At 41.6% G+C, this 24,633-nt stretch overlaps 2 protein-coding genes and 1 pseudogene across 5 annotated transcripts; 1 reads left to right on the top strand and 2 right to left on the bottom strand.

Annotated features, from left to right (window-relative positions):
* Nucleotides 1-1,795: 1,795 nt before the first annotated feature.
* Nucleotides 1,796-4,923, bottom strand: NAT8 (N-acetyltransferase 8 (putative)). 2 transcript variants are annotated; one of them, XM_090281446.1, is made up of 2 exons: nucleotides 4,833-4,923; nucleotides 1,796-2,793 (listed from the first exon to the last, which is right to left on the bottom strand). In XM_090281446.1, exon 2 carries the CDS (start codon nucleotides 2,727-2,729, stop codon nucleotides 2,034-2,036), a length of 696 nt encoding a protein of 231 aa, XP_090137572.1. In that variant the 5' UTR covers nucleotides 2,730-2,793; nucleotides 4,833-4,923; the 3' UTR covers nucleotides 1,796-2,033. The 2 variants fall into 2 exon arrangements, with proteins under 2 accessions (XP_090137572.1, XP_090137570.1); XM_090281444.1 differs by lacking the exon at nucleotides 4,833-4,923 and adding an exon at nucleotides 3,398-3,487.
* LOC150006135 (proline-rich nuclear receptor coactivator 1 pseudogene) lies at nucleotides 4,505-6,836 on the top strand (annotated as a pseudogene).
* Nucleotides 6,837-8,147: 1,311 nt separating this feature from the next.
* Nucleotides 8,148-16,414, bottom strand: TPRKB (TP53RK binding protein). 3 transcript variants are annotated; one of them, XM_090281441.1, is made up of 5 exons: nucleotides 16,350-16,414; nucleotides 12,851-13,022; nucleotides 10,463-10,585; nucleotides 8,806-8,982; nucleotides 8,148-8,275 (listed from the first exon to the last, which is right to left on the bottom strand). In XM_090281441.1, the coding sequence occupies exons 2-5, from the start codon at nucleotides 12,989-12,991 to the stop codon at nucleotides 8,189-8,191; spliced, it is 528 nt and encodes a 175-aa protein (XP_090137567.1). In that variant the 5' UTR covers nucleotides 12,992-13,022; nucleotides 16,350-16,414; the 3' UTR covers nucleotides 8,148-8,188. The 3 variants fall into 3 exon arrangements, with proteins under 3 accessions (XP_090137567.1, XP_090137569.1, XP_090137568.1); XM_090281443.1 differs by lacking the exon at nucleotides 16,350-16,414 and adding an exon at nucleotides 15,914-16,329; XM_090281442.1 differs by lacking the exon at nucleotides 16,350-16,414 and adding an exon at nucleotides 15,697-15,874.
* Nucleotides 16,415-24,633: the final 8,219 nt, after the last annotated feature.

The raw sequence follows: 24,633 nt of genomic DNA, 5'->3' as shown, positions 1-24,633 counted from the left end.
CCTCCTTGGTCTCTTAGCCCCCTCTGGCCTGGAGGCCCCTGGAGGGTACAGACCACATCTGTCTGGATTCAGTAAAGCCATTTAATCATTTCTTTAAAAACCTTCCAGAGCATTGATTCTCCCTGGACTCCCTCGTCTCCAGCGCCCATGGTGCCCGTGTGGGACCCCCTCCTGTGGGGCCACCTCACAGGCCCAGGAGAGCTGAGGGGAGCAGGTCCCTGCCTCTTCCTGCCCCGCAGGGAGGATGGACCCCAGGCCCTGCCACTAAATATTGAAGCTGGAACACAACTAGGGGGCATAGAAGTTTGATTTAAAACCCAGAAGTAGCCCTGGCTCGTGTGGCTCAGTGGATTGAGCACCGGCCTGCAAACCAAATGGTAACTGATTCGATTCCCAGTCAGCGCACATGCCTGGGTTGCAGGCCAGGTCCCCAGCTGGGGTCGTGTGAGAGGCAACCACACATTGATGTTTCTTTCCCTCTGTCTCCCTCCATTCCCCTCTCTCAAAAAATAAAGTAAAAGTTAAAAAAAATAAAAATAATAAATAAAACCCAGAAGGAGGGGCACAGTTAAACAAGTGCTTTTGATGGTAAATTTCTCTGAGAATCATAGGGGAGGTGCAAGGCACAGGCCTGGAGGAGGTAGATGGGCTGGCAGAGGGGCCTGTTGGGGACTCCAAGGCTAGGGAGAAAAGAGAATGAAATGGAGAGACCAAGCTGAGAACCGTGGTTTTGGGTAAGAAAAACATGAATGTTGGAGCCACCCTATATACTTGTTTGGAGGTCGCCACTTAGATGGAATGTGCTGATTACAACACGAGGTGGCAGGATGGGGTCAGGTTTGTGGCCTGGCTGACCCTTCAGAAGACCTGAGCTCTGAGCAGGGGATACAGCAGAGTAGAAGAGGGTCCCCATACTGCTGTGGGTCACAAGATCCACCTGAAAGGGCACCTGGATTTTCTGAGTCATCAGGGACTCACCAGCTCCTGAAAGTTAGCCTCTGGGTCGGGCGACCTGGTGACAGGCTCCAGACCGCGTTTGGGAACCCCATGCTGGGGATGCGCTAGCTGAGGAGGGTGCAGGGGCTGCACACACCAGCACTGGGCCCGAGTTCTGCCTCACAATCAATCAGACAGAGTCTTAACGGGATGATGTGGTTAAGCCTGAGGTACCTTTGAAAATCTCTGAGTATTTGGGGACAGAGGTGGGGCCCAGGCGTGGCAGATTTGGGAAACTTGCAATTTCTCTTCTAGGACAGGAATTTCCCAGCCTCCCTTCAGACCTGTTGGGGCCATGTGACTGGGTCCCAGCCAGTGGGATGTGGCTCACACAACTTCTAGGTCTAGCCTAGGAGTCAACATCTCACATTCTGTCACTAGCTGCCTTCTTCTCCTTCAGCAGAGCAACTGGGGGCCAGAAATGATTGATGGCATCACCGGCCCCAATCCTTCTCACCTGGATTCATCCCATATGTCCTCTCCAAGTCTCTTTGCCATGGGACTCCACAGCTCCTCTCACTGAAGAGACAGGCCCCTTTCTTCTTGCTGAGTCTGGAATGTTAGAAGATGTGAGACCTGCAAAGGCTTCAAAAAGCATTTGCTTGTTTCCGTTTTACTTTGGCTCATCTGCAATTACCCTGCAATTGTGCATGAATGACCCTGCTCGAATGTGAGAAAGCCAACCCCATGACATATGAACCAGCCACCCCACAACATGCAAACAAGTCCAAGACCAAAAGAGGTGCCCAGCCAAGTCCAATCTATGTGGCTGAAACACACACTCACAAACTAGTAGATGTTTATTATTCTTTTGTGATTGATTTTATTTAACACTCTTGTGTCACTAGATAAATGCAACGGGGACAACCCAAAAAGACTGAAAGGAGCAGAACCACCACCATGCCCGTGGGATTTTGATGTTAATGAACAAAAGCTTTTATTGTTACAGTGAGAACCCTTGGTTAGCTTGTTACTGCTGCAGAGCCAATCCTGTACTGACTGATGCACAAGAAAACAGATCACAGATCTCCTTTCTGCTATGACACCTGAGAGACCTGAGCAGAGGGGAGCCTGTAGGTAAATTGTAATATAGAAATAGCGAGTAGCCTGCCAATCATGGAATGGAAGTCCTGGCGCGTCTTCTGGAAGCCCATGTGCTGGTAGAGGGCTATGGCGGAGTACTGCAGCATGGTGGTGCTGAGGACAACCTCATCATAGCCCTGGTCCCGCGCAAACTGGAGGAAAGTCCTGACCAGGGCTTTCGCGATCCCCTGGCCCCGGTGCTCCAAGGATACACTTAAGCGAAACAGCTGCAATTGCTTCTTTTGCAGGGTGGGCTCCTTCACGGGCTGAGCTGCCACCATGCCCACCACCTGCCCCTCAGACTCAGCCACCCAGAAACAGGAGCCACTCCCACTGAGGTAGGATTTAGTGATGTCAGACAGGTCTCCGTGTAAACTGCTGACCACATACTCAGTCCAGTGGTATTTGGCAAGGAACCTCAAGGTAGCGAGGAGGGTGAGGCCAGCCACAAGGGCCAAGAGCCAGGATCCAGAGACCAGGTATAGGGCGAGAGGCACCCCAAGCAAGAGCACAAGTGTTCGTGGCAGCTTCAGGATGTGGCGGAAGGTGGTGGGGACATGCTCGACCATGCCCTGGGAGAACAAGCCCAGGACACGTTGGCGGTCACTCTCCTGATATTTGCGGATGTGGTAGGGAGCCATGGAAGACATGTGTGTCTGAATTTCGAAGTCCACCAGAGAGACCTAGGCGTCCCTGAACCCCTTCCAGGCAGCCCTTGGGAAGAGAAAGGAAGGCATGTGAGAACCCCCATCTCTCCTATCTCCCGGGAGCCAGAGAGACCCTGCTCAAGTGCTGGTCTTTATGCCTCTGCCTGGGAGCAAGCAGGCCACTGCCACTGGAGGAGGGGCAGGGTCAGAAAGACCTGCATTTGATCTGGCTCCATTCCTTTCTAGCTGTGTGACCTTGGGCGTATTACTTAACCTCTGTTTCTTCATCTACACAACAGGGTAAAAATCAAAACCTGCCTTCTGAGATTGTTTTGAGAATTTGATTAAAATAGCATATACAAAGCTCTGGTATATAAAGTACCCTCCACCTCCACCCTCTTTCCCTTTTTTCTGGGTCTCTTCTCAGCTTCTTGGTGTATTTGGGGTGACACCATGCAGCAGCCAGATCATATGTCCCCTACCCTTTGGTCCCTCTGCCAGGGTCCATACATTGCAGGAATCCTGTGTTCCCAGGCATAGGTTTCAGCAAAAGCTCCTTCCCCCTGGATTGCAAGTTTTTAGGCTGCTGAAGTGACATAGGAGCCAAACACCCAAACTGGCCCTGCTGTGAGAGCCAGAGGAGAGTCTGGGGCTGCATCCACTCCTCTTACCTGTTACCCTCAAAGCCTCCAATGTCCAGGGTGGCCCAGCCTGGCCTCCTCCCTCAGCCTCTGACTGGCATTCAGGAAGACTGTGCAGGGCCTGCTTTACCTCTGGGGACCAGGCCCTGGAGGCCACCTCATTGGCTGGCTCCTGGACATTTGTTAATCATAAACTCCAGTGTCAAAGAGCTGGGCTATAACAGGGCAGGGAGCCTGCTCTCCATTCACCTCTGTGATTACTAGTAATTAGTTGGGGTGGAGAGGGGGCTGTGAGCAGGTTCTGGAGTAGCCTAAAAAGGAAGGCACAGGGCTTATTTGCAGTCCCTGTAGTTTTGAGCATGTGTATTTGGGGGTAATGGACAGGAGATTATAAAGACCTTTGACCTGCGTGACTCAGTTCAAGACTGGGTAGATGTGGAGCAACAATGATCACCTGGGTAACAGAGTCCATTCCCCCACCTATTCCAGAACACTGGGGAGATAGCCAGCTTTTCGCTTTCATTACATGATCCTTGACTAAGGAGCCACATTCACCTGGTCTATCAAACTGCATCCTTTCCGTTCCAGCACCAAACGCTCTCTAGTAAGTTTGCTTCTGCTGGTGGAACATTTGGACTCTGGAGCTACCTGGTTAATGTAAAGGGCACTCTTCCTAATTTGGCTAAAAACCACTTTCTCTAAAAGACTCGTGGAGCTTATTATGTTAACTTCTTCCTTCCCAGGAAATGGCACTGTTTTGTTTGGTTTTTTTGTTAGAAAGAGCTGAAAACACCATTTATACTATACTATAGTTACAGAAGCAAAACCTGTAGAAGTGCCCTTCATAACATGCAAACTAATAAACATACGAGTTCAACTTCTCAAAATGGCAAAAGGCTTAAAAACTAAAAGGTATTGCAGAGATTGGCATGCTTGTACTCTGCTCTTGGGCGTGCAAAATGGCACCTTTCCGGTATTAAAAGCCATTAAGAAATGCATATTCTCCCGCTTCGGGGTAGCTATCCTAAAGGAAGAGAAACAAGTACCAGGATTTATTTGTTAAAGAGGGGCAAAAATAAAAGCAAAACCAATGTGTAATAACAGAGTTACGTGTGCGGTTATGTTACACAACGATAAAACGAACGTGCGCAGTCCGCGCTCTTCTCAGGCTCTCTGAGCAGCAGCCGCGCCGCCTTTCATCTCCGGCTGCATCTGCTCCTTCTCTGCCCGCGGAGGCACTTTCCTCTCCGCGCTGAGACCGTGGTCTCCGTGCCGCAGCAGGAGCCGCTAGTCCCGGGCGGCCGCCTAGCGCCCCGGGGCTTTCCCGCCTGCGGTCTCTTGGGCGGCCTTTCCGATGGTGACCTGGGCTCTGCGGCCTTTACCCCGAATTTCGGACCCCCCGGCACTGCCCCACCTCCACCCTCATCCTCCCTCTCTCCCAAGGTGAGGACGGTCCGTGTCTTACCCCTCAGACTGGCGCCCCAGCACCTCGGCCCAACAGCAGCCTCGCGCCTGCGCGGGGCCCCCCTCGGGCTCTCCAAAGCAGCGGCGAAAGGAGGTGCGGGCTAGCTGCGCAGCCGCTTCCACCAGTACCCACAGCACCGGCCGCGCCGGGAGAGCGAGAGCAGCTCCACGGGCGGGAGCCGAGCCGAGCCGAGCAAACAAGTCCCGGACCAGGCCGCCACCTGGGCCTCGGGCCCTGCCAACACAGCCCGAACTGAGGAAGAAGTGAGACTTTTTCCTGGTCTGCTGTCTCCCGCGGCGCCTGGCCAACCCTCGGTCACAAAAGAGGTTTTAAAATCAAACATGGGAAAATCGGAGAAAATTACCGTTCCGCAGGGGCAGCTTGATCATGGTACGCACTTGTGTGAACAACCAAAGATAAACAGACAAAAAGTAACTATAACTTACCACTAACCAAGATCACCTCTGCAAAAAGAAATGAAAATAAATTTTGGCAGGATTCTATTTCGTCTGATATAATTCAGAAGCGGGGGAGAGGGGTGGGCCTTTTAATATACTAAGAACATTTTTTTAAAAAAAGCATTTGAAAAATTCAGCATTTCTAAATGAAGTGAGCCAAAAGTAAAATTATGCTAGGGCAAAGATTAGTGATCCACCTTCTCCTAGTGTTCTTCCAAAGCTGCCTAGCCCCTGGATGGGAAGCACTATTGAAAATTCCAACCAAAATAGGGAATTGATGGCAATACACTTTAAAACGCTCCTAAAAGTTCAAACTTAAATCTTGGATTTCAGCACGTATGTAAAACATTTTTTCCAAAATTTCTGGACTCTTGACTATTAGTACAGAGATGGAAATTTGCCTCGTTGTAACCTAAAAGTGCAAAAGATGAGTTTAAAAAATTACAAACAGCTTGTATTATATTTATTTTGTAAGTACTATATACCATATATTGTGTGTATATTGTTCATACTCGAGAGGTACATTATAGTTTTGTTATGAAAGTATGTATACGTATTTTGCCCTGCCCAAATGGTAGGTGTTTTGTATATATATAATGGAGAAATTTTAAGTGTGTGCTAAGGCACATGGAAGACAATTTATTGGCACAAGGTACTGAGAAATTTCTCAAGAAACAGCTGTCGAATCTCAAGGTGAAGATCCTAAATGTGAACAGTTTACTAATGCACTACTGACATTTAAATTTGTGGCACAATCATTGTAAAATGGGGTTTGTCTGTTTCTCTGAATTGCTTTCTGCTTTCAAATCTGTAATTACTGGAAAACTTATGTTTATCAAACTTAATTTCTGGTTTTTGGTTTATAGCCATATTCAAGTTTAAAATACTGTTTAATGCCAACAAAATTGGTTGTAATCAAAATTTTAAATAATAATTTGGTCCCCCCCCCCCTTTACAAGATTAACAAAATGACCATGTTTGAGTGCTGGCATGGGACAAAATGGTGCGATGGAGTCATTAGGAGCATAGTACCTGTGGCCTCGCAGATCTGAGATTTAACCCTGACTGCAGCATTTTGAACTTTGGGGGATTACTTCAGCTCTCTAAGCTTCATGGGAAAGTTGCCTTTATAATGGAGAGTTCTAGGGGTACCATCTGAACCAAGTGATCAAACTTTGTATCACCAATGCAGGGGACCATTGACATTACATGCCTCTTGACAACATGCAACAGATAGGACACAAAAATCAATCTACCTACTATTATTCCAAAATATATTTGAATTGACTCAAATTATGAATAATTCCAGATTGTGGAATTCTGAAAGGCATCTACAGTACTCTTTTAAAAATGTCAACATTTTTTTTTTAAAGGATTGTTCTGGATTAAAGAAGACTAAGGGCCATGACAATTAAATACAATGTAGGGTGAGTGCCCCAAGGGTCTGCAACTTAACTCTCAAATAGTTTAGAAAACAGGTGTGTGTGTGACATGCAGATAGGTACCTGACACACACCAAATGCAGCAATATTAACAAATGGTGAATTCACATGAAAGATACATTGATCTTCATTGTAATATTTGCAATTGTTTTGTATGCTTGAAATTTTTTGAAGTAGAGTTGAGAGACCAAGTCTGGTTTCCTCACTGGTAAATCTCTTGGGGATGTAATGAGGACTAACAGAGGTAGTGCTTATAAAGAGCTTAGCACAGTGCATGCAAGAAATGTTAGCTTCTGTACTTTATTATTTATGATCATGAGGGAAATCATTAGTTTGTTCCCTAGTTATTCCTACCTCTCTCTTTTCTAGCACATGGCAGGACCACAGTTCTCCACCCCTTTGAAGTTGGCACAGCCATGACTAGCTTTGGGCAGTGAAACATGAGATTAAGTGGTATGTCACTTCCACACGGAAGCTCTAAGAGCCACCTTGTACTTCATTGTTCCTTTTAGCTGTGCAGTGATCCATGAAGGACATGTTGAGAAGAAGCCTCCAGGGTTCCTGAGTCACTGCAGTGAGTCTTCCTATGATTCACGCTGGCTTTGTAGAGTAAGCAAAAAACTTTTATCATGTGAAGCCAGTGAGCTACACGAACCAGAATCGCAGTCTAATCTACCCAAGAACTCCATAAACCATGGCCCTCAGGGCAAATCCTGCCCATCACTTATTTCTGTATATAACAGTCACACTCATCATTTATGTGTTGTATGTGGATGCTTCTGCACTACAACAATAAGAGTTCAGGAGATGCAACAGAGACCATACCGCCTGCAAAACTGTAAATAGTTTCTATCTGGCCCTTCACAGAAAGACTTGCTGACCCCTGACCTGGTCTACCTCAACTGGAGCAATCCAAATATAAAGTGAGAAAAAGCCCCCAACTATTTATAAAACATGATTTTACACTAGCAGTAGGACTTTGGGCAAGTTACTATGATCATTTAGTGGCCGTGTGTAAAATGAGGGTAATAACAGCATGTATCCTATAAAGTATTACATGAATTAAATTAATTCCTGTGTGTAAAACAGAACCAGGAGGCTTGGAAGGGGGATGCTAGAGCATCCAGAAGGGCAGGGATAGGACCTGGCACATATAAAATCACTAAGGCAAAATCCTAGTACCTTGTAGATATCCCATAAATGTTGGTGATTACTATTCAAATTACATAAAAATAAAATATATTTGAATGGAAATAGAAAACTACAAGACAATAACAAGTAATAATAATAGGGATTATCTTTTAAGATATTAACAGGTAGGATTACATTTTTTTCCCTTCTGTTATACCATTCTGTGTTTTAAAATTTTCTATGATGAACATATATATATTTTATAATCAGAAAGTGAAAATCAATGTTTTTAAAAATGCTGAAAATTTTTAATATTTCCATCATTTCACAAAACATCTTTTGTTGACATTCTACAAATGACACTATCCAATAATGTTCCAATACTTTCTTCTTGTGAAGATAGTTTATACACCTATAAAAATAAAACACAAATTATGACATGTTAGTTATTCATGCACTACTAACTTTTATTATACAAACATGTATTATACAAAAAAATGAAATTATTTATCACTGAATTATTGGGATAACGGTATGAAATTACAAATGATTAAAATATGCAAAGTAGAGGATAACTCATCACTTATGTCAAGAGTGCTCTTATAGTGGTAACTCTAAACAGAAACCAAATTTGTGCCAGTTTTAAAAGCATACATCTAGATATTAACTTCATACTAAAGTTACTTATATTACAAATGTACTATGTAAGCTTGATATTTAAAGTTATCTATTCTTTCTTAGAGAATGCTTTTATAACTAATATTTTACATAAACCTGTACCTTCCAATTCTTTGCATCTATAATTATTTTACAAGTAATTTTAAATTATATTAACCTTTCTCAGAAGTTCAAAAATATAGCTGTTGCAAACAGCGTTACAATAGCAAACAGCACTGGTACTATTCCTCATCTATCACACCCTACAAATGTGGATTTACAAACCTTTTTGACTTCTGTAATATTTGTTATTTCAGGAAGATTTTTCAGAGAAACTTGATGACCTTCTACCTGAGATATTAGATTTTCCTGATGTATTTGTTTTTCTCCATCTTCAATGTAAACAATTAGAATTGAAGAGTCATTTGCTGAGATACCAAATTTTTTCAAAGCCTCTGAAATCTAAAGGGGGGGGAAAAAAAGACAAACCAGTCCTTTCTATATCTAAAGGATCTCCCATCTGCTTTCTTCCCTTCTCAGGTTCTTATTTTCATATCCTAGGGAATTCTCTCTGCCTACAGTTTTTATTGTCAATATCCCCTTCCTAACACTACCAGTCCTGACTCTAGAGGACTCTGCTCAAAGGTGCACTTTGTTTCTATGGGATCAAGCTCAGACTTCTTGGCATGGCACACAAACAACCCCTTCCTCTGGCCCCAGGTGACCTCAGCCCTGCACGCCTGCCGCCTAGCCAGTCAGGACTATTGGGAGACCCCATCACTTCATATTCTTTGCCTGTGCGCATACTTTGTTCTGTGCCTGGAGTATTCTCATCCTTCAAGGTCCAGTTCAAATTCACTCCCCACTGCACCATCCTCCTTACAGAATAAATTGTTCCTTGCTGTTCCCACACATGTGAATTATTATTCCCCTTATATCATCTATCTTAGGGCATCTGAACTTCTGTCATGTTCATCTGGTTTCCTCAGGAACATATTTGCTTCTTCTGTTCCTGGAACTGAAAGTAGGAATAGGGACAAACTGAACAGATGTTTATTGCATTGAATAGTTTCTTGAATTATTTCAAATGATCTCAAAGTAACAACAATTATCTGGTACTTTTTTGCTCCAGGTACTGGGGAATTCTATCACTAGGCATTATAAATATTTCAAACATCTGTATTTTAAATCATACTGCAGGTTTCCTTATTTTTCTTTTGAGTTATTAATAGTAATAGTAGTAGTACTAAAACTTAATCAGCAAATTTTCAGTATTTTTTAAATTTTTATATGCCAAATGTGAAATGTCTTTAGCTAAATAACTTTGATTATTGTCAGTATTTCAAACCACAAACTCTTCCTCTGCACTAGGGCTGTTCTGGGTACCAGTGGACTTCTGGTGTATGGGAAAGGACATGAATTCTATCCTCAAGGAGTTTATACAAAGAGTAAAAGATGAGTGTGATAACACACAAATATCCATGCCTATTGTTTTATAACTTAGTTTTAGATACCATTTAGAGGATCTTCCTGACCCTATATAGATAGAACTATCATCACTTATTGTAGCAACACTATTCAACCTAATAAATGAATTTGGCAAATTTGTAGCGGGATACAAAGTCAATATTCAGAAATTGATGGCATTTTTATACACCAATAATGAGCCATCAAAAAGGGAAAGTAAGAAAACAATTCCATTTACTACAAAAAAACAAAGCACCTATGAATAAATTTAACCAAGGAGGTAAAAGACCTTATTTTTCTAGTAAGAGGCAGTGCTAAACCTTAATTCTCTGTCCAGACCTCTCTTCACTATTATTTTGGTTTGTTACTAACAACAGGCTTACAGGAATTTAGCCTTCACCTCAACACTGGGGAACACACATATTTTCATGGTAAGATCAGCAGAAGTAAAGTAAGTAAAGTCCATATTAATTACATTGTTATTTGGGGACAGGTTGAAAATAATTTCAGTAGCTAGAGTTCTCGTCTTCATCTTTCCTAGTTTGTAGAGATGAACTGCTTTGTTTGCTGCCACAAGTATCTGAAATGGATCAAGGATCTACCAAAGAGAACAAAAAGAATTACACACAGAGAATCTGGAGTACTCTCAAGATCCAGGCCCTATCTCATGGTCACACCAAGGTCAGGCTGTTTTACTTCATCACAATTCCTATGGAATATACACACACACACACACACACACACACACACACACACACACATATATATATATATATATTTTTTTTTTTAATAAATTGTTGTTCTATTATAGTTGCCCCAATTTTCCCCACTTGGCTCTCCTTCGCCCATCCCACCTCCTGCTCCCACAATCCCCACCCTGTTGTCCATATCCATTGGTCATTCATCTATGTTCCTTGACTAGTCCCTGCCCTTTCTTTCCACCCTTATCCCGTAACCCCTACCCCTCTGGTCACTATCAGTCTATTCCTTGTTTCCATGCCTCTGGTTCTATTTTGCTCATTAGTTTATTTTGTTCATTAGATTCCTCTTATAGGTGAGATCGTATGGTATTTGACTTTTGCTGCCTGGCTCATTTCACTTAGCATAATATTTTCCAGTTCCATCCATGCTGTCGCAAAAGTTAAGGGGTCCTTCTTTCTTTCTGCTACATCGTATTCCACTGTGTAAATGTACCACAGGTTTTTGATCCATCTATCTATTGATGGGCACTTTGGCTGTTTCTAGCACTTGGCTACTGTAAATAACACTGCTATGAACATTGGGGTACATAGATTCTTTTGAATGAGTGTTTCAGGATTCTTAAGGTATAATCCCAGCAGTGGAATCACTGGGTCAAAAGGCAGTTCCGTTTTTAGTTTTTTAAGGAAATTCCATAGTTTTCCACAGTGGCTGCACCAGTCTGCATTCCCACCAACAGTGCACTAGGGTTCCCTTCTCTCTGCATCCTTGCCAGCACATGTTGTTTGTTGATTTATTAATGATGGCCATTCTGACAGGTGTGAGATGATATCTCATTATGGTTTTAATTTGCATGTCTCTGATGGCCGGTGATGTTGAGCATCCTTTCATGTCTATAGGCCATCTATCTGTCCTCCTTGGAGAACTGTCTGTTCAGGTCCTTGGTCAATCTTTTAATGGGACTGTCTTCCCAGTGTTGAGTGTATGGGTTCTTTATATATTTTAGAGATCAAACCCTTTTCTGAGGTATCAGTGGCAAAAATGTTTTCCTATATGGTTGGGTCCTTTTTCATTTTCATGTTTTCTTTAGATGTGCAGAGGCTTTTTAATTTGATGTAGTCCCATTTGCCTATTTTTTCATCTCTCTTGCTCATTTGCTTATTTTTTCATCTCTCTTGCCCTAGGAGATATGTCAGCAAAAACATTGCTGTGTGGGATATCTGAGATTTTCCTGCCTATGTTTTCCTCTAGGACTTTATGGTGTCACAGCTTACATTTAAGTCTTTGATCCACCTTGAGTTTATTCTGGTGTACGGTGTAAGTTGGTGGTCTAGTTTCATTTTTTTGCACGTCCCTGTCCAGTTCTCCCAGCACCCTTTACTGAAGAGGCTATTTTTACTCCATTGTATGCTCATGCCCCCTTTAAATCGCTATTGCAAGGACAAAAAACTTAAATAGTAAAAAAGTGAAAATAACATTTATTAAGGACTAATATGGGAAAGGCCATATTCTAAACATTTTATACTTGTATTATTTTCTTTAAATCTTAAAACTACCCTATGAAATCGGTGTTCTTATTCATCTTCACTAGATGAGGAAATGAAGGCAATGCATCTCTGGGTTTGAATGCCAGCTCTGTCACTTACCAGTGAGGGAACTCAGGCAAAATTCCTTAGTGCGTTTTATCTGTTAGATGCAGGTAATCATAGTACTTCATAGAGTTATTGTGAAGTGAGTTAGTATATGTAAAGCACTTACAACAATGTCTGGGACACAGTAAACACTATATGAAGGTTGGCTACCATTTGTGCAAAGTCATTATAATTGGTAGAGTTGGGATTAAGATCTGGCAATGTGATTCCACAGTGTGTGCTCTCAGCACTGTGCAATGCCTCCTCTGCAGAGACTTTCCTAGTTCAGATGAGAAATGGAGAACCAGGCATCTGCCAAGACAAAGCCAGACCTTTCCTATCTCTCAGTGCAGGGCCTGACACCAGCTTCTGTTCACTATTAAATTCAAGGCTGCCCAACGCTGACTCCCTTCATAACTTGAACAAGAACTTTTTACCCGAAGGTGATAATTTTAGGCTAATCTCTAACACCATGAAAAGTTAACGTATTCTTAAATGACCTCTATATCTCACTCACTCTTACTTGCACTTACCACTGTAGGGTTTATTAATGAACCATCAATGGCACCTTCCATGGCCTTTTTTCTCAAGTCTCCAGCATTTTTCACATCTTTAAATAATAGAAGGGTCACCCTACATTCAGGAAATAGGTCCAGCTGATGTGTTAACTGCATTTCAAGGTAAGCAGGATTCTACTGCAGAAAACTAAAAAGACCAAAAGACTTCTTGTGTTTAAAAGTTAACATAATTCATAACAAACATCCTTGCTAACAAATAAGATGATAGAACTGTTAACTAGAAAAATCCATCCCCAAAGCACATCCTCACAAGATATTATCTTCCTAAGCCTGCTGAGCGTTTTGTAGCTTCCTTTAGTTGGGAAAGGATCAAGGCTGCTGCCTAATCCACTGGTTGTACAGATGAGACCTCAGACACATGGTTGAGGAGCAGCTTCCCCAACAGACAACTAGGAGCAGAATACCAGAAATTCTTTAGATGACAGGTTTTCACTTCTACTCTGCCTTTTAAATTTTCTGATCTCACTATTTCATTTGTATTTTAGCAGAACCTAGACACACATATTAAAGAAAATAATTTTATAGAAAAAAGTATGACACAATTCAAAGACAGTCATTTCACACATGGAATTTAACCAGAGAGGGCACATTATTAAATAATCAATAATATGGGTCTTTTCTTAGACATAAGTTTCATAAGCAAAGGTACAGGGTATATACATAGACATAAAAGAAGCAGAAGAGACAATGTGAATAACTAGAAAGATATAACTATAACCATGGATGGAAAAACAAAGCATTGCAAAAAATTAATCTTTAAAACAATTTTAATCGAATTCTTAATGAGATTTTTGGCTGAGGCAATTTGGTGGGTTCATTTTATCTTTCCACCTTGTAGATTCTATTTCTAGAACTCTTTCTTAAGGAATAAATTGAAAATCTAAAAATGTGTGTAAAAAGATGTTGTTCTCATTCTAACAGTAAAAAGTCAAAAAGCCTATTACTTAATAACAGGGGATTGGTTTTGACTAAACAACCATTATAAACTGTAGTCTCACAATACATTAAATAGATTATACACCATGATCAAGTGGGATTTATTCTAGGGTTGCAAGGATGGCACAATATTCACAAATCAATAAATGTGATACATCACATAAAATGAAAGACAAAAATCACATGATCTTATCAACAGATGCAGAAAAAGCAGCTGATAAACTCCAGCACCTGTTTGTGATTAAAAACTATCAGCAAAGTGGGAATAGAGAAAGCACACCTCAACATAATGAAGGCCATATATGAAAAACCTACTTGCCAGCATAATACTCAATAGGCAACAACTAAAAGCTTTCCCCTTAAGATCAGGAACTAGACAGGGGTGGTGTCCTCTCCCACCTGTCTTATTCAACATAGTACTAGAACATCTAGCCACAGTGATCAGACAAGAAGAAACAAAAGGCATCCAAATTGGAAAGGAGGAAGTAAAACTCATTATTTGCAGACAACATGACATTATACATAGAAAACCCTATGTACTCTACCAAAAAACTACTCAACCTAATAAATGAATTCGGTAAAGTAGCAGGATACAAAGTCAATATTCAGAAATTGATTGCATTTGTATACATCAATAATAAACTATCAGAAAGGCAAACTAAAAAAATAATTCCATTTACTATAGCAACAACAAAAAAAAATAAAGCACCTAGGAATAAATTTAACCAAGGAGGTAAAAGGCATGTACTCAGAAAACTATAGGACATTGAAGAAAGAAATTAAGGAAGATACAAATAAGTGAAAGCATATACCATGTTCATGTATAGGAAGAATTAACATCATTAAAATGTCCATACTACCCAAAGCGATCTACAGATTCAACGCAATTCTATTAAAATACTAATGACATATTTCACAGATCTAGAACAAATGTTGCAAAAATTTATACGGAACCAAAAGAGACCCTGAATAGCCTCAGCAATCCTGAGAAAGAAGAACAAAGTTGGAGCGATCACAATTCTCAATATCAAATTAAACTACAAGGCCACTGTAATCAAAACAGTCTGGTACTAGCATGAGAACAGACATATAGATCAGTGGAACAGAACAGAGAGCCCAGGAATAAATAGATGTCTTTGTAGTTAACTAATATTTAACAAAGGAGACATGCACATTCAACGGAGTAAAGACAGTCTCTTCAATAAATGGTGTTGGGAGAACTGGACAGGGACATGTAAAAAAAGAAATGACCACATCTTACACCATATACCAGAATAAATTCAAAATGAAAAAAAGACTTAAATATAAATCACGATACCATAAAAATTCTAGAGGAAAACAAAGGCAGTAAAATTTCAGATATCTTGCACAGCAGTATTCTGGCACACACCAGTTCAATCTCTATTGTCATGATAATGTCCAGTGGGAAAAATATAGATAAAGAAAGCTATAATGAATGTATTCCCAATTACAGAAAAAAGATGCAGGTGGAAGACAAAAACATGAAGGAAACACACCAAAATATGGCATCTTGGGTAGTTGGGGAGACAATTTTTTTATTGTCCTCTATTAAAAAATCTCTGTATATTCTCAGTTGTCTAAAGGGAGCACACAAAATACAGTGAGTACATATAATCATGAATAAAAAATACTTTTTGTGGTTTTAGTTTTTACACTAGGGTAAAAGGGACTCCTAGCATACATCAAAATAGTTTGGTTTTGTTTTACATAATTCACTCACTTGGGCCTGAAACTTAGAATCATCTTACTGAAATAGCGTATCTAATCCATAAAGCTGTATCAATTTTACCTCTTAAATATCATTATAGCCAGTCCACTGCCCCCCCATACCCACAGCCACCAACCTAGGCCACTGTCTCATCTCCAGCTGCGCCCTCCTAGCAGTGGTGGCCTCACAATTCCTGCCCTCCCGTCATCCAGGCAAAGTGATCCTTTCAAAATGTAAACCAAAGCTTCTCCTTCCGCTGCTCTATTTCAAGGTGTTGCAGATTCCATCACCTGGGCCCGTCTACAGCCCGCCCGCCCCCTCTTTTTAACTTTTAATTTCTCCTCAATCCTCACCCTAAGACACGCTTAGATCGGGGGAGAAGAGGAGGGCGCTCCAGCTGAGCCACGCCGGCCTCGTCACCCTCAGCGGCAAGTCTCCCAGCTTTCGCCCTACTCTGCCCTCTCGGACTGCTAGTTCTCCTGACTCAGGTCCTCCCTCCCTTCGACTCATTGTTTTGAGTCCATTTACCAGAGCACCCGAGCCCTGGGATTGAGTTCCTATTTTGTGAGCTCCTTTTTAGCCCCTGTCACAACTTTAATGACTCGCAGCTTAGCTAAGTTTTCTGTATCCTAAACTGTATATTCCTTGAAGGAGACTGAGTCTAACTTCCGTGCTGCATTCCCAGGGCCTGGCTTCGGGAGGCACTTGGTAAACAAGGGCGGAGGGAACCCCAGGCGTCATCTCAGAAAATCCCAGTTACAGCTGCCCGGCACTGGCCGGCCCGCTCACCCGCCTCCGGCCCTCCGCCTGCCACGCCGGCCCGAACGCTCCTGAGCGAGTAGGATTCCCCGCCGACCCCCAGTTCGTCTCCGAAGATCTTCCCCTCGGAAACAAAGCCCTCAACTTCCGGAAATTGGGCCACAGCAGCGCCGTATCCCCGCCCTCCTCCAGTCCGAAGCTTTTTTCCGGATCCCGGCGGGAGGAAGGTTCCCGGCTTCAGTTCCTCCTCCCCGCCCTTCCGCAGGTTCTTCTTCCCTAGCTTGATGCCTGTAGGCTGAGGTCTGGGTACGAGTCTCAGCCTTGTCCCTAACCCTTGTTGGGCCTTGGACTAAACGTCCTCACTTCCTATGCAAAGCATGGTCAAGATGCACTCTACATATATCTCTGCTGATAGAGATTCAGAAGTTTTTCGGGGACAGGCGGGACTCAGTTTCCTTCTTGCTCTGTGTGGTCATTTAGAGAGGATCTCCTGGAGGTGGCCGCGCTCCGAGATTTGCTTTGGGTAAGGAAAGTTCCATAACTACATTAATGAAATCAGCCTCTTCATCTACCAGCCTCATAAATTTGGTTCGGCATCCCTGAATGTACAGCCTCCAAAAAAAAAAAAAAAAAGTAAATAAGCTATATTTCCCATGTTCTCTATGGTTGGGGCTCATCTTGTTCAACACAGGAAGTCAACAGCTGTCCTATGGATATATGCTATAGAGAAAAAGGGGGAATGCCTCTTTTAAATAAAATGTTTAAGAAGTATCTCACCAAAAAAGGGCCATTTGAACAATGATTGGAGGTCTGGAAGCAAGCTGTGTATCGACGGGAGTAGCATTCCAGGCAGCAAAGAGAATTCAAAGGCTCTGAATCACATAAGGCCTTAGACTATTTAAGGAATAGCAAAGAGAATGTGGCTTGAACACAATAGGAATATATTTAATTGGAAAAAGTTATTCTGACAAAAGTCTGGTATTCAGATTATATAAAGAACTCCTACAACTCAAAAATAAGAGAAACAACCTAAGAATCGATGACATTGCAGACACTTTACAAAGGATATATGAAAGGTCGATGAAAATGTAAAAAGATGCTCAGCATCATTAGCCATCAAGGAAATGCAAATTAAAATCATAATGATGTACTACTATATATCCACATGATGACTAAAACTTAAAAGGCTGGTAACATCGAGTGTTGTGCAACATGGAGAACTGCAACCCTCATATATTGCTGGTCTAAACAAAACCACTTAGAAAAAAGTTTAGTAGTGTCTTTAAAAGTTATATTTAATAATAAAGTATTATTTATAAAATAAGAGAAGGAAAACTCTGACTCCAAAAAACCTCCGCTGCCTTGCAGCATATCTCTTCAGGGGAAAGGCTAAGGGAGTAAACCCCGACAGAAAATCCGGAGCCGGAGTCCCTAAGGCGGTTTGACGTTGTAGTCAACACCGGCAACTCCTGCGGCGCACCTGAAGCCAAGCTGTATTGACTCCGTCTTTCCCTTGGACCCTTCAGCTGCGAAGAGAGGGGGGGTCTGCTGCATGGGCAACAGCAGACCCTCCATATCACCCTGCCCAGGCTCTGTAGCTTCAGCTTCACTGGGGAGGACACTCCAGCGCCATCGCAAGATGTCGATTCAACACGGGAGGAGACAGATACCGTGTCACTCCCGAGTCGGACTGCACAGCCATTCTCGGCGGTGCAGATAGACTCTTAAGAAGCTACACTATCGTCTCTCGAGACGGACGGCTGCCGATATATTTATAAAATACTTACTATACCCAGAAGTTTCACTTATTTATCCAGAAGTGAAAACGTGTCCACACAAAAAGGCTTACATGTAAATGTTTATAACAAATTTCTTCATGATAGCCAAAAACGAAACAACCCAATGCCCAACTGTGTTAAATTCATACAATTAAATGTTATTCAGTAACAGAAAAGAATGAACTACTGATACTTGCAACATGGATGAGTCGGAAAAGCATGCTCAGCAAAAAAAAAGGCAAGAATCTAAAAGTGTTACTGTATGATTCCATTTTTACAAAACTCTGGAAGTCACAAATTTATTCTAGAGTGACTAAAAGCAAATTAGTGATTGCAAGGGTTGGGGAGCGAGACATTGGAAAGAACCCTAAGGGAGCCTCAGCAGTGAAGCCAGTGTTCCATACCTTGATGTAATGTTAGTTATCAGGGAGTATGAATTTGTCAAAATTTACCAAATTATACACTTTAAAAGAGTATGTTTTATAGACTATAAAGTGGATTAAAAATAAACATTAAAAAAAGTTGTCTCAGTTCATAGCAGCTCGTTTATAAGCGACAAAAGCTGCAAACCCAAATATTCATCAAGTGAATGGATAAACAAATTGTATATCCATACGATGAACTACAACTTGGCAGTAAAAAGGACCAACTGTTGCTACATACAATAACATGGATGAATCTCAAAATAATTCTGAATGAAAAAAGCCAAATAATATAAATAGTAGATGCTGTATGGTTACACTTATATAAAATTAATCTACAGTGACGGGAAGCAGATCAGTGGTAGCCTGGGTAAGGAGCGTGGGGTGGAAGAGGGGAGGTGCAATGGGGCACAAGGAAAACTTTGGGGTAATAGGTAAGTTCTACCTTAATTTTGGTAATGATTTCATGGATGTATACATATCAAATGTATCCAATTATACACTTAAAAAATGTACATTATATGTCAATTATATTTATAAAGCTGTTTTAAAATCACAACGGGACAACACAACATCTGTATTAGCAAGAATAAAAGAAAAAAAACTGACAGTACTGTGCTGGTGAGGATGTAACTGGAATTCTAATACCTTGTTGATAGGGATGTAAAATAGTATAGCCATTCTGAAAAGTTCAGCAGTTTCTTATAAAACTAAACACACACTTACCCCACAGTAGCATTCCAAGGGAAATAAATATGTTCATAAAAATCTGTACACAATTGTTTACAGCATCTTTGTTCAAAGTCAAAAACTGGAAATAATCCAATCTTTCAACTGGTAGATGGATAAACAAATTGTAGTATATCCATACAACAGAATTCTAATTCAGCACTAAAGGCAATGAACTCAGGGACATGGATGAATCTCAAAAGCATTATGCTAAATGAAAGAAGTCACATTCAAAAGGCTATGTATATACACTGTCTGATTCTACCCACATGGCATTCTAACAAAGGCAAAACTGCAGGGACATAAAGCAGATCAGCTGTTGCCAGGGTCTGGCATTGATGGGAGAAGCTGGTTACAAAGTGACATGAGGAAATTTTTCAGGTGATGAAACTGTTCTTAATTGTAGTTACAAAACTTGAATGTGTTTATTGAATTTTATTGTTTTTCAAAAATTCATCTCAGAAATAAAAATGATCCTTTTACCTATAGCTGTAGAAGAGAGATCATTATGCATCATAAAATTAATTCAAAAACTGACCTGACGAAGGGTTAACAGAACTTTCATAAGAACATCAACCTTGTTCTCTGCAATACACAGATTGCATAAATGTGTAACTTATCATCTGTTAAAGTGAATCTAACCTTGGAAGTTGTATCTGAACAAATGGGTCATGGAAGACACCCAGCCTCCAAAAACTATTCCCATGTCATATGAAAATAACCTATACTTCTTGAAAAACTGTTACCATGGATGTTTCTGACAGTTCTGTATTCCTAAAAGATACAAATATTTGTAGGATCTCAATGTCAAACCAGTGGAGAGCTCTGGTGCTTCCCACTGTGATATGCATTGAACAATTCAAACTGCAACTCTGCCAGATTTATTAACAAATACTCTAGAAAGCAGAGCCTGAAGCAAGTCTTAAAGTAATAGTTTTATTTGGATGGCGAGGGTGAGGAAAAAAGGGAAGCGAAGCAAGAAAAGATGTAAAGCATTATGACACAGTAGATAACCTCGCTGGCAGATTTCACGGCGAGCCAGAAGCAGAACACATGGCTCATTTGGCGTGTGTGTGTGCTCAGCAGGCTGGACTCTCTGGAAGGCTTGAAAGGGAAAATCATGCCTGAGAGTAGTCCACAGAAGGGGGTGAGGAGAGGAATTAGCCTGCCAGGCTCCTTCTGTATTTTGTGTTCCATTAATTAAGGCTCCCCACCTTGGGAGCTGACTCCTCCACACTCCTGATCATCATCTCACACTTCAATAGCAGCTCAGAAAGCCAGATCCTGTGGCCTATAGTGTGACCTTTCCTCTCTCTCTAAAGTAGAGGGGAGACTGAGAAGACAGAGGGCTTGCTATGGGGGCCATAAGGGCCATGCAGGTCCAGTTTAACCTGGGTTCTAGTCAGCCTAGGGAGCACGGTAAGGTTTGCTGGCAAGGCAAAATAGAAGACAGTGGTCCAGGTGGCAGATGACACCTTCAGGAAGGAGGATGGGGTTAAGGAATTTGAGACCACACTTAGAACCTGTGCTTTCTATAACAGGAGATATAAATGCGATAAATGCTAAGCAGCGATACAAGGTACTCTGTAGAAAAATAAATTAATCAGTAGGGGAGTAGTTGGGAGAGAAGGCTTTAGGGAGGAGATGGGGCCTCAAAAGTGAGTGATTTGCTCAGAGACCACACGAGAGCCATCACAGCCAAGCAAATAATCTGAAAGACAAAGAAAAAAGGGCACACTTATGTACAACACAACATACTCTTTTGCTGGCACACCGAAGAATGGAGTGGAACACAGCAGAGGCTTTGAAAAAGCTAGAGTCAGGGCTGCCCTCACGTCTCCTCTCACCGAGTCTGGATCCTGGGGCCACCCCCCCCCCCCCCACACACACATTCTCTGTATCCTGGGGCCACCTACCCTGCTGCACACCCCCCCACACACACATTACCCACCCCACCACCACCACCCCCGGGGTCCCTGGGGAGACCATGCCCAGCCCTGTTCTCACCCTGATGCAGGTGGTGAAGATCATCTGGACCAGCGAAACTGCAGGCAGGTTCATCACCTACAGGCTGGTACAGCAGCTACCCTACTACTCAACGGCCCCTGGGTGACAAATGGACTATGACTATCCTTCCCCAGGCAACTGGTGCGCTGGTGACCTGGCCCACAGGAGTCTCCTAAGCCCTGGAAACCTGCCCACTGCTCCTCTGGACCCCAAGGCAGGCTGCACATTTATCTGCCTTTCCTGGGCTAAGGATCCGTGTGGCCTCACCTGGACACTGAGTCCCACCTGGGATCATGCCTAATGGAGCCTCAGGAGGGGACAGGTTGCTGAGAGGAGGCCAATGGGCCAATCAGAGACCAAGACAGTCCTAGGTTCTTGCTTGCCCACCCGACCCAGGCACCCGGAGCTGGCTGTCCACACAAGGGCCCTGGGTCTGAGTCTCTGGTTAGCTCCCACTTCATCCCCACTTCCCATCCCCACATCCCCCTCACAGGTGGCCCTGTCTGTGACCAACTATGAGCACTCTGAAGGCAGCAGGCAGGGAGATTAAAACACATCAGGATTTCGAGTTGGTATTGAATGCTGGGTGTTTAAAATTAAAGACTTTTTAGTAAACAAATTAAAAATCAGATGGGAGTCAGATCACATAGGCCCACTTGACAAGGATTTAGAAGTAGATTCTGAAGGCCCTCAGCCATTCAAGACTTACAAGAGAGGAATAACATGAATGAGCTTGTTTTTAAGGCCCTAATTCTGAGGCAGTTGTCAGAAGTATATTAGAAAGATGATTCAGACAGGATCCTGGATGGGGTCTCCCTTCACTGTAGGATTGTTTGTGGCTGACATTGTAGAACCAAATCATGACTTAGGGAACTCAATGGCCTACACTCCCAGGAGACAATGCATAAAAATCAAGCTTATCAGACTGAGGATAAACTAAAACCCAATTTTATTGGCACATTTACAGTCTTAGTACATTGGCTGGATTGATCTCATGCCTCTATCTCTACTCCCTACCCAAAATGGCAGTAAAGGAATTCTTACAGATTAAAAACTCACAAGAGAATGACAGAGATGACAAATAATAGATGAGAACGATAAAATTATCAAAGATGGTTAACAGTCAGAATGGAGAAAAATAAAAAGGGAATGTGTACAGCAAGGAGAAAGTAAACAAAAAGTAAGTTGATCACCTGATTACAAATCCACCATGACATGACCAGGGCTTCCATCAGCTTTGAGTGACTCAATCAGAAGTAAGAAAGATGGTACAGGTTACCAGATATATCAAGAACATCTCCAACATGAGAGACAGACATCAACAAACAAGAAAAAAAAAAAAGGGAAAACAGCTGTTGCAGGAAACTGAAGAAATCTAAAAATGATTGATAATGTCAGAGAGAAAAAAATAGTACATTCATTAAAAAAAGAGAATCAATTCACAAAGATGTGCTCCTACAGTATGTATATCATTGGCCACAAGAAAAAGAATTAGTTGAACTTCAAAGAATTTTCAGAATATGTAAAATTAATAAAATTATCAAATATTTTAAAAAGTGAAGTACTTGAAAAAATGCCACTTGAAAAATAAAAACTAGTCTTGGAAATTAAAAAATGTATAGTAGAAAAAATATATACATATAGCATAAAATCTAAATAATCAATAGAAGGGTAGAAAGTAATGCAAGGAAATTGGTGTGTGTTTTTTTTTTTTAAAGAAAAAATGGTTAAAAATGGAAAAGAAAAAATATGAACATAGAAGTACATTTCAGAAAATCCAATATTCAACTCCTAGAAGCTCCTGAGAAAGAAAATAGGGTAAAGTGAAAGGAAAATTTCTGAGACGTATATAAGGTGCTAGACTGAAAGGACTCACTAAATATCTATCACAAATAAACAAAATACCTACACTAAGACATATCATTAAATTTCAAGACATTTGAGATAAAGAAGATCCTAAAGATTTCAGAGAGGAAAATTACAGGTCACAGATAAAAGCTTTAGAATCAGAATAGCACAGGTTTTCAACAGTAACAACAAATGTGGAAAACAAAGAACAAATGCATTTAAAAGTGTCTACCTATGATTATATAGCCTATCAAATTATCAATGAAGTGAAAGAATAAAATAAACCTATTTCAGACATGCAAAAGTCTCACAAAATTTATAGCCCACTAATCCTCCTTGGGGAGCTACAGAAGGATATAGTCTACCAAACAGGGAAGTAAACCATGAAAGCAATAGCTACGGGACCCTGGAAATAGAAGAGGGCATAAGAAATGACCAGGCTGAAGGCGAATAGAAATCCCAGGACAAGAGCTGTGCCCCAGGTGTAGAGATGTGCCTGTCATGGACTGAGTATTGCCTTCCCAAAATTCATGTCTCAGTCGTCATCAGAATGTGACTATATATGGAGAGAGGGTCTTTCAAGAGGAAATAAGTTTCAGTGAATCCTAAGGGTGGGTACTAATCCAATATGACTGGCATCTTTGTAAGAAGGGGCAATATGGACACGGACACAGGGGGAGACCATGTGGGGACAAAGGGAGAAGAGGGCCATCTACAAACAAAGAAAGGCCTCAGAAGAAACAATCCTGCTGACACCTTGGTCTCCAGTCTTCTAGCCTCCAGTCTGTGGAACTTTATTATGGCAGCCATAGCAAACTAGTGTAATGCCCAATCTGAAACAGGTCAAGAGGATTCCAGGAAAGACTTCAAACAAAAAAGAATCTAATGTGTTTATCCTATCCACATGAAGAGAAATGTTACAATGGTGTTAGAGATTTGGGGAATAAATTAGTGATAGGTCCACAGGAAAAGAGGCAAACAGATGAGGAAAGAATGAGGGGGATAAGAAAGGAAAACATAATCATGGTATACTATGGCTCACAGTCAATGGTATTTACCTAGTAAATAACTTGAACTTAGAACACTGATTTAACCGAAAGTTGGGAAATAACTATACTGAAAAGTTGAGGTGACAGAAATATGTGTGTGGGAAGATGATGTGAAAAAGCTAAGTCCTTATCTTCCACAGTAGAAAGTCAAAAGACAATACTACAAATTGAAAAATCAAGAAGTAGTAATATAAGCACAGTACTTAAATAAAGAAGCAAATACTAGAAGATAATGCAACAATACTTAGTGACTGCCTTTGGGGAGTAATAATTGGGTATGGCAGGGATGGTGGCTGGGGACTATTCTTTTTCATGGCAATCTTGGTAGAACTATTTGAATTTTAAACTACTCATATATATATATATATTTTTTTATAAAAATAAGTGTGGGGTTTTTAAAAATAAAAGTAAGTTTTAAAAGTTTAAATAGAACACTAAAGATGTTAGCCAGAAAATGTTCAATCGTGCGGTGTGAGCAGAA

The sequence above is a fragment of the Furipterus horrens genome, unplaced genomic scaffold, assembly GCF_987537825.1.
Source record: "Furipterus horrens unplaced genomic scaffold, mFurHor1.1.pri manual_scaffold_6, whole genome shotgun sequence".
Taxonomy (NCBI): domain Eukaryota; kingdom Metazoa; phylum Chordata; class Mammalia; order Chiroptera; family Furipteridae; genus Furipterus; species Furipterus horrens.
Note: the sequence above shows the minus strand (reverse complement) of the source record. Positions and strands in the feature narration are given on the sequence as shown.